The sequence below is a fragment of the Oreochromis niloticus genome, linkage group LG20 (genome assembly GCF_001858045.2).
Source record: "Oreochromis niloticus isolate F11D_XX linkage group LG20, O_niloticus_UMD_NMBU, whole genome shotgun sequence".
Taxonomy (NCBI): domain Eukaryota; kingdom Metazoa; phylum Chordata; class Actinopteri; order Cichliformes; family Cichlidae; genus Oreochromis; species Oreochromis niloticus.
In genome coordinates, this window is record NC_031984.2 from 27,996,001 (window position 1) to 28,005,469 (window position 9,469).

Genomic DNA, 9,469 nt, shown 5'->3' on the forward strand with positions numbered 1-9,469 from the left:
TGATGTTGTGCTAGGAAACACCTTCTTGTGAAGTTGAATGTTCTTGTCTCTACCACCTAGTGATGGAAGACTTACAGTGCAGACAGGGAAATGTGGGTGTAAGCTTTCCTTGTTCTTCCTCTCTAATTATACTTTATGCCAAGAAGTGGCACACTTGGTTTATTAGACATCTTATGCACCACCTACCATGTTCACAGCAACTCATGCAGCTATCAAAGTGTTTCATAAGATGAGTCCCCTCATTTGCAAATACCTGTCAGTTTGTCAAAACACTATGCCTGCCAGAGGGTCCTGTATGCACACAGATGACTTAAAATAGATCTAGACACATATGAGTTCCCCATTACATCAAGGCATGTTTCATGTGGCCACAGCGGGTTCTGGTTACAGTTGAGAAGAGGGTGCTTAATATTGCCCAGAGCAAGCGCGGTGCTCCACACTTCCCAACTACAGTGGTCCAGTGCCTGACCACCCGCTACCAGTCCTCAGGATAGTTTAACTGGAAGACCATCACCATGCCGAAAGTTTTGGTTCCAGGTGAGTTTGGGCAAAATGAAACAGGGACTTCATGTATACTACACTAACAGAGGGGAGGTTTGGACATTTTTTAAAGAAATGAGCAAAGTCTTCACCAGTGGTGCTATCATTTCATGGAATTTCTTAACCAGTAGAAGATCAGTCAGAAGGCAGTAGGGGGACAAAGATGTCCCCCTACTGCCTTCTGACTGAGATGATGTGCTGATTTTATATTACATTGGTCACACTTTTCTGTGCAGCATATAGTATAAACAACTGTTTAGGTAATAAATCCACATTTGTTTAGCAGGGCCATTCCAGTGGTATCTCCCTTATGGGTTGCAGTGACAGGTTTAATGGCAGGTTCACTGGGGTTAAAAATGCACATACGTCCAGCGTCAGATAGTGAGCTGTGTCTGCATAACACTAGCTAACTAGTGTTAATATGTACAATTCATTTAATACAATTCTATATCTATAAGATCTATTTTAAGCATGCGGTATATAGTCATTGGTATTGTACTACAGGGGTGTGTATCGGTTTTTGGTAATGCACCTGTGGTTTACTATCAGCAGTGAAGATAGCAGGAAAGGAAATACGATGAATGCTATTTGTCATCATGTTCACAGAGATGTGTTTGTCATCCAGATAATTTTTCTAGCTTTGTACTTTCATTGTGATCCTTCATGTAGTACATGCCCACCACAGAAAATCTCTGTCATTAATACTATTTTGAATGCAGCAGTAATAGTTGCTAATTTTAGGCCTGCCTTCACCAGGCACAGGGCAACCGGCCAGTTACATTATGCAAGAGTCTTTCAAAAGGTGAAAAAATAGAAATGCTGAAGCCCGACCACCTGCAGACAGGTTTGACTTCACAGCTAATAGAATTAGGTTGTATTAATTAATAAAACCTATCAATTAAAAATAATTGTTGCAAATTATTTTGCAACAATTAATGATTGCGGTAAAATATGACTGATTTTAAGACGTGTTGATCAGCCACAGATAGCGTTGAGTGACAAATAGTGTGGAAATAATCAAACCAGTTAATTCAGTTTATTCCAAAGGCGATATTCAGCTATGGAGGTAGGAGTATTATGCATTTCCAAGAGACCTAACCTGCTCCACAAGCCTCTATGGATGATTTTTTTTCAACAATTGTTTAGCACACTTATTTCATTGTTATTGTTGTTCTGAGATATAACCAGGCATGTTTTGTTTCCCCTTTAACCTGGACTGTCCCACCCTGACTGGGACTTTTTTGCTTTTTCACCAGAGGGAGGAAGTAAGTATCTAGATGGGAAATGAATTAGGGAATTTGAAATACAGATTCAAGTATTTCAAAATGCATGGTTTACTGCCTGGTTGCGAGGCAGTCACATCACCAAACCTGCATTTTTTATTTGAAAGCAAATTGTCTGTTTTTTTTGTTGTTTTTTTTTTGCGAATGAACACAAAAAAGAAACAATGGGATAAAGTGCAAATTGACAGCATTTATTAATAAACTGTTCACATTCAATATCAGTTCTCCACAAACAGCTTGATCCATGAGGACTGAACTGAAAGTGAACATTTGCATTAATAAATGATTTTTTGCCACCACGGAAAGCTTAACATACAGCAATGTGCATATCAAGAACTTTAAGTGACAATCAAACCGTTTGGCACAGACAGCATATTCCAGGGCCACACAGTTAATGCATCCTCATATGCATGAGCATACTGCACATTTTAGTTGAAACGTGTTGCTCCTCTGGGAGTGGAGACACAATGAAACAATCTCTGCGTGTATTTTGAAGATGCGGTTAGCAGTTTTTTGTCCAGCTCCTGCATTTCATTCAGTTGCGACACTTAATCAATTTTAACACCCTTGTGTCCAATCCATACATATCCTCACACTGTGCCTTACATTAATGTCACTTACCCATTTATCACAAGTAGTCCAACATTTAATTTCATTATTTATGTGTGCAAGGTTTGCTACTGCATGCATTTTCTAATCTATGTTGTTTTATTTATATAAATATATATATAAATATATATAGTCCTTTTTATGACACAACTTGATATCAACGTACTGTGGATAACGTTTAAGTGTTTGGGGTTTATTCATGTATGACCTTCTGCATAATATTTTCTAACCAATGCTTTTCCTAACACTTTCTTTTCTGGGTTTTATTCCCCATGATGCATCTCTCTCTCTTGCTGGCTATATCAGGTCAACAGAGTAAGTATGGAGGATATCGAATGGAAGCCAAAGTCACTTCAGTATCAAACTGTATGCTACAGATGTCAGCTTAGAGAAGAATGTGTTGGCTCTTGCAAGTGCATGTAGAAAAGTTGAGTTGGTCTAGAGAGTAGTTTTGTACACAGTGGGTTGTTAAATAGAGCTACAAAGGCTTTGCATTGTCACTGTCTCATTTTTGTGTGTTTGTGTTAGTCTTTGCGTGTGCGTATATATTTTTCAGCATATTCTGATCAAAAACAATAATAAAGAGCCACTTACACTGTGGCTGATTAGGTGCAATTATGCAATTATAAAGAGAAGTGGACCTGGAGTGCTTCATCAGTGTAGTCCCTCAATATGCATGATTTTTGCAGGCTATGCTGGAGGTCAGAGTTTCCCAGTTGTAGTGGCTGAGTCAGTCTGTTGCCATGTATGCTTGTGCTGGAGCCTGTACACATCATTGAGGAATATGTTGTGAATGCAATGCAGTACATCATGTCCAAGATTTTCCTCCTTAGAATTTTGTCATTTAATAATGTAGATCATAGCAGGCAAAAGAATCCTGAATGTGGCCCGCCTAGTTTAGTTCAATGCTGCATGGTGTTATATGAACGGAATGCATTTCTGTTACTTAAACTTTCTGTGTGCATCACAGAGACCGATGACAAGATGAGGGCCTTCGCAGAGCAGGTCTTTGCTTCTGAGACCAAAGACGAGACGGTCCGCGATGAAATCTCCATGTTTGATGTGGCTGAGGACTGTCCCATCATCCATCATGAGATGGCCCACCATCTGCACACTGATGATGATGAGCAGAAACGGTGAGATGGAAGATTTTGAATAGTGATGCTACAAAATTGTGATTTGCTTCCTGAAAGAACAACAACAACAAAAAAAATCATTGCATAACTTTATTATTTAACAGCAAGAAGCGGTCCCGTACCATGGCTGTGCCCACGGTTGCTTCCCAGGCAGCTGCTACCCCTGTAGTGTCAGTGGAAGTGGACACGCCCACCTACCTGGAAGTGCCTGACTTCCAGAGAGTGGCCGTCATTGGAGACTATGCTGCTGGGGTACTGTTTATTTTCCCTTAATTTAAAAAAAAAAAAGACTTCTTATGTGTTACACTTTGAGGTCAACCATAAATAACACCTTCATCCAGTGGTGTAACTTCACAGTGTATTAGCACATTGTGATGTCACTGGGGGGTGTGGTTATGGGTGCGACAAGGTAAAAGTCTTTAAAGCTTATAAAAGTAATAGCATTAACTGGATTTTTTTTAAAAGTAGTTTACTAAGCACTATGTCACAAATGCTTGGTAAGACTGATATGCATTTCAATCAGACTGGCTTTTCAACTGCAGCGACTCCTGAATTGGGTTTAATTGGTATTGATAGCTTTACAACTGAAACTGCCTGTAGCACATTCAAACTGGGTCAAGCAGACATGAATGTGAGAAGGAGAAGTGGTGAGTATAAATTTCACTGACTATATTTTGTCTGTGCGTGAGTGTCCTCACAGGCTACCTCCCACTATGAAAGGCCATGAGTGGAGCTCATCTGAGAGTACGCTTAAGTTTCAGGTTTCACCACCGTTGGTTTGACATTTACAGTAGAGCGAGAGAAAACTTTGGAGGAAGTGACTTTGCTTTAACTTACTTTGGGCCTCACATTTGTTAAGATAAAGGTTTGTTCACTGCATATGTAACATGTTGTGTTAACATTACACAGAGCAAATGACTGATTGTGTAGTATAAAGTGTTTTTTTTTATTTGTCATTGAGATGAGATTGGAGCAAATAAAAAGTTCTTGTAGTCAAAATTGTTTTAACAGTATAGTCTCCATCTGCTTCATCCATCCATCCAGTTTATCCAGTTTAGGGTTGCAGGGGTGCTGGAGCTCATCCCAGCTGTAATGGGTCAACCTGGACAGGAAGCCAGACACAGGGCTAATGTGTTTCATCAGTTCCACATTGTTTAACAGTTAACTGTTATCTCTCGTATGTGCTATTCAGGTGACCATGGATGACTTTGAGCTGGCATGCAGGGGTCTGTACCGTGCTTTAACCATCAGGGAGAAGTACATGCGACTGGCCTTCCAGCGCTTCCCAAGAACAGCCTCCCAGTACCTGCGTCAGATTGAAGGAGAGTCTTTCAGACCGGAAGAACAATTGGAGCCAGGTGATAATAAAAGGAGATCAGGGTTAGCATGATTTAAAATGATCTTACGATGTGTACTTAATTATATGTCGCATCTATCCTCAGTCTTCACAAGTCCTCCAAAAGAAGGGGAAGACCCGTTTGATGTCAAGAACCTGCCAAAGAATCTGGGCTATGTTGCTCGTATGAAGGACGGTGTGATTTATGTGTACAATGACGCTGCAGCTGCTGACAAACATAAGCCAAAGGACACGCCCTACCCAGACCTCAATACCTTTATCGATGACATGAACTTCCTCATCGCTCTTATTGCACAGGGCCCAACGTGAGTCCTTTAAAAAGCGCTCATTACTCTGTTTTTAGGTTTTAGAACTGAAATTCATCTGATTTCAAAAAGTTCCAACACAAATTCTCCTCATTTTTGTAATGTAGCTGTAATTCCTCCTGGGTGAAAGTGCTATCAGAGCACAATTATTTCCACTTTGTTTTGCAGAAAGACTTACACTCACCGCCGTCTTAAGTTTCTCATGTCCAAGTTCAATGTGCATGAGATGCTGAATGAGATGGAGGAGATGAAAGAGGTGAAGAAGAACCCTCACAGGGACTTTTACAACTGCAGAAAGGTAGTTGCTTTATACCTTCTGTCAATTTAATGTGAAGTGACATAAAATAAAATACCAGTGTGATTAGCACAGTTGCAGGATTTTCAGAAGTCTGTGACTATCAACAGCTTTGTGCTGATTTTAATTGGAATGTGTAGTAGAGCTTAAGTAATGTCCTATTTATTTGTTGTGCATGATAATTTCCCACATTTTCTATTGTCTTCCTTACTTCCAGCTGCAGTGCAGCTCGTGGTGTCTTTAGCTCCCTCTTGTGACCGATCACATGTATTACACTGCACAAACAAAAACCTCACTGATCACCCTGCCATCTCTATTCCTTTCCAGGTGGACACTCACATCCATGCTGCTGCCTGCATGAACCAGAAGCACCTGCTGCGCTTTATCAAAAAGTCTTACCGTGTGGATGCTGAACGTGTAGTGCACAACCTCAAAGGGAAGGAGGTCACCATGAAGGAGCTCTTTCAGTCCCTTAACCTGCATCCATACGACCTCACTGTGGACTCACTGGATGTGCACGCTGTGGGTTTTTTTTGTGTGTGTGTGTGTGTGTGTGTTCAAGATAAGAATAAAAACATGTAATAGTCAGATAATAACAAAAAAAAACCCCACACATTATAAATGAAAGATAAACCATCGGTTTTATATTACTTTTATATTATTTTTAAAGGATTGTACACATAGAACATAAAGATTAAGATAAAGATTAAGTCCTGGTAAATTTACCATTTACCAGGACTTGTGCCATGAATGACCAATGCGCAGGAAAAACCGCTGCTGGGTGAGCAACCTGTGGCCTCACTGCTGTAGGCCGCACGTTGCTAAACCTGAAAACTGGATCAGGATAAACTTCTTTTCTAATTCTTGAGGAAATGTTTAAATATCAAAAAGTTTGTATTCTATAAAAGCAAACACTTTTATTAAAACCAAATGCGTCGTGTTGCCTATTCACTTTTAGAGCTTCTTTGGTCTAAATGTATCATCTTGTATCTTTCTCTGAAGGGTAGACAAACCTTCCAGCGTTTCGATAAGTTCAACGCCAAGTACAACCCAGTAGGAGCCAGTGAGCTGCGTGACCTGTACCTGAAGACAGAGAATCACATCAATGGAGAGTACTTTGCCACTATCATCAAGGTTGGTTTCATGAAATGTTCCTTCAAACGACTTCTCTGTGAAACTGTATAACTGTCACCGTGGCAGCTGAAGATCAAGGTTGCTATAACTACTTTATTAATATTCAATTTTATACAATGAACTGGTAATTTCAACTTGATTTGATCTTTGGGAAAACCAGGAAGTAGCCAATGATCTCGAGGAAGCCAAGTACCAGTATGCTGAGCCCCGTCTGTCCATTTATGGCTGCAACGCCAACGAGTGGAACAAGCTCTCGAACTGGTTCGTCAGGCACAGGGTTTACTCCCCAAACCTCAAATGGATGATTCAAGTACCCAGGATCTAGTAAGTTTTCAGTCTGCTCTTTCTTCTGTATAAACACACCAAACTGTCAGAGAGATGGAAAACTCTTACATTTATACATTTCATGCTTTTTCTTTTTGTTTGCATGCATTAAAGAATATGCGTTCAAATACTAAAGCTACCTCTACTGCTAACAAGGATGGGTGGAATTTACATTTAAATAATCCCGTTTGTCCATGTTCTATCTCAGCGATATCTTCAGAGGCAGAAACTTTGTGCCACACTTTGGCAAGATGTTGGAGAACATTTTCCTGCCTGTGTTCCAGGCCACCATTGATCCACAGTCCAGTCCAGAGCTAAGCATCTTCCTCAAGCATGTGAGTCACTGTTCAAACACAAAAATACATGCTGAACCTTGATTTCCAATCCACACATAAAGATATAGTTGTAGAAAAGATGACATATTCAATCCATATACTGCGGTATAATCCCAGGATAATCCATTGTTTTCTGCTTAATGTGTAGGTGACAGGCTTTGACAGTGTGGACGATGAGTCCAAACACAGTGGCCACATGTTCTCCACTAAAAGCCCCAAACCAGAGGAGTGGGACATCGCCAAAAACCCCTCCTACACCTACTACATCTACTACATGTATGCCAATATCGCTGCCCTCAACCAGCTGCGCAAGTGAGTAATGCTATTTCCATACATGCATTTTCTTCTTTCATCCTATTGGATTCAAGCACTCGGATTTCTTTGTCAGAGATCATTATTTTCTCTAAACATTTACAGTGAGCATATATTTAACTCTTGTCTGAGTATCTCTGTTGCTTTCTGTTGTATCATTCCAATTCTTCTGCTCTCCAGACAGAGGGGCATGAACACATTCATGTTCAGGCCTCACTGCGGTGAGGCTGGTGCCATAACCCACTTGCTGGCTGCCTTCATGACTGCTGATAACATCTCTCACGGCCTTAACCTCAAGAAGGTCAGTCCTCTGAATGCAGCATTTCATTTGCCTTAAAATGCACTTTAATTCATATGCATGATCAGGCAATTGTCAGATCAGGCTTTTGTCTATTCACCACATTTTATATAATATCTCTCTGACAAGTTAACAGTGATAGATTATGTCAGCCTAACTCTTTAGTTGAATGTCGCCAATGATACAACTGACCTGTAATTCTAGTACTGAAGTGTAAAGTTCAATATCAGATTTGGCATGATTCTTGTGAGCAAGTTAAAAAATTGTTTATTGCCTATTTATATTTTGTGTTGTTATATTTGTTAAAAATATGAAGCTTGTAAAGTCACTGTTTTCCCATCAACCCTTTACAAACAGAGCCCCGTGCTGCAGTACCTGTATGTCTTGAGCCAGATCCCGATCGCCATGTCCCCACTGAGCAACAATAGCTTGTTCCTTGAGTATGCCAAGAACCCGCTGCTTGAGTTCCACAAGAAAGGCTTGGTGGTGTCTCTGTCCACCGATGACCCCATGCAGTTCCACTACACCAAGGTCTGAGCCTTTGGTGACAACATAGACAAATACACGCAGCCTGTTGTGCTGTTTATTGTTTAATATGTAGATCAGCATTGATGATAAACACATTCTGTAAATCCTATAAATTGGTGTTGTGTGCAAAATTGTTTTTTTAATGAAATCCATTGCATATGATCTCAAGTTGAAGCAGGAGTATTCAGTAATATCAGAGTGTAAGTCTTGTTTTTTTATGTCCACAGGAACCTCTAATGGAAGAATATGCCATTGCAGCTCAGGTGTTCAAGCTCAGCACTTGTGACATGTGTGAGATCGCCAGGAACAGCGTGCTTCAGAGCGCCCTCTCTGATGAGGTAACACGCATTGTGGTGTTTTTGCATGACATAACAGACACACACCTACAAGTCTGTACTTGAGTCAAGGAGAATAACAAGAGCCACGAGTACATTACAAAATACATATATTCTTAGTGACACTATAGTGAGAACTACCAAAGGTGGTTTGAAGAACTTTGACTGTAACTGGTTGAGTAAAATTCAGAAAATGAATTTCCCTATAGGGATCAGTGAAGAATATTTTGTGGGTTTCTTTTTGCGCTGCAGGAGAAGCGCCACTTCCTGGGTAAGGATTACCTCAAAGAGGGCCCAGAGGGCAATGACATCCGCAAGACCAACGTGCCTCAGATCCGTATGGCGTACCGCTATGAGACCTTGTGCTACGAGCTCAACCTCATCAAGGAGGGCTTGAAGTCTGAGTAAACAGACCGGACTCACCCTTACTTAGACACTACTCTCTTTTGTGATGTGGAAAGGTTTCTAAGTTTGTTTATCGCAGTGGAATCTTAAAGAAACTGACCATCTAAAAGACAGATGTTCTCTCTATTAAAGGAAGAAATGCTTTTATAATCTGCACATCTGTGACTTGCACATTGCAGTATTTTTTTTTTTTCAGCTGGAGAAACGTGTATAAGAATGGAAGGAAATAAATGGTGCAATTGCATGTCTGTGGTCGTTGCCAAATTGTTTACC

At 40.4% G+C, this 9,469-nt stretch overlaps 1 protein-coding gene across 3 annotated transcripts; it reads left to right on the forward strand.

Annotated features, from left to right (window-relative positions):
* The first annotated feature begins 384 nt into the window (after positions 1-384).
* On the forward strand, positions 385-9,440 carry ampd1 (adenosine monophosphate deaminase 1 (isoform M)). Of its 3 annotated transcripts, XM_005454129.3 has the most exons (17): positions 399-537; positions 1,797-1,805; positions 2,739-2,747; positions 3,403-3,568; positions 3,673-3,820; positions 4,761-4,926; positions 5,011-5,230; positions 5,399-5,528; positions 5,853-6,047; positions 6,528-6,659; positions 6,820-6,983; positions 7,192-7,318; positions 7,467-7,630; positions 7,811-7,931; positions 8,286-8,459; positions 8,684-8,794; positions 9,044-9,440. In XM_005454129.3, the coding sequence occupies exons 1-17, from the start codon at positions 516-518 to the stop codon at positions 9,197-9,199; spliced, it is 2,214 nt and encodes a 737-aa protein (XP_005454186.1). In that variant the 5' UTR covers positions 399-515; the 3' UTR covers positions 9,200-9,440. The 3 variants fall into 3 exon arrangements, with proteins under 3 accessions (XP_005454187.1, XP_005454188.1, XP_005454186.1); XM_005454130.3 differs by lacking the exon at positions 1,797-1,805 and having other exon boundaries at positions 385-537; XM_005454131.3 differs by lacking the exons at positions 1,797-1,805; positions 2,739-2,747 and having other exon boundaries at positions 389-537.
* Positions 9,441-9,469: the final 29 nt, after the last annotated feature.

Coding starts and splice junctions, on each gene's coding strand:
- ampd1 (XM_005454129.3), top strand. CDS start 516: ATGCCGAAAGTTTTGGTTCCAG. Junction 4,927..5,010: donor GGAAGAACAATTGGAGCCAG/GTGATAATAAAA, acceptor ATCTATCCTCAG/TCTTCACAAGTCCTCCAAAA. Junction 7,319..7,466: donor TAAGCATCTTCCTCAAGCAT/GTGAGTCACTGT, acceptor CTTAATGTGTAG/GTGACAGGCTTTGACAGTGT.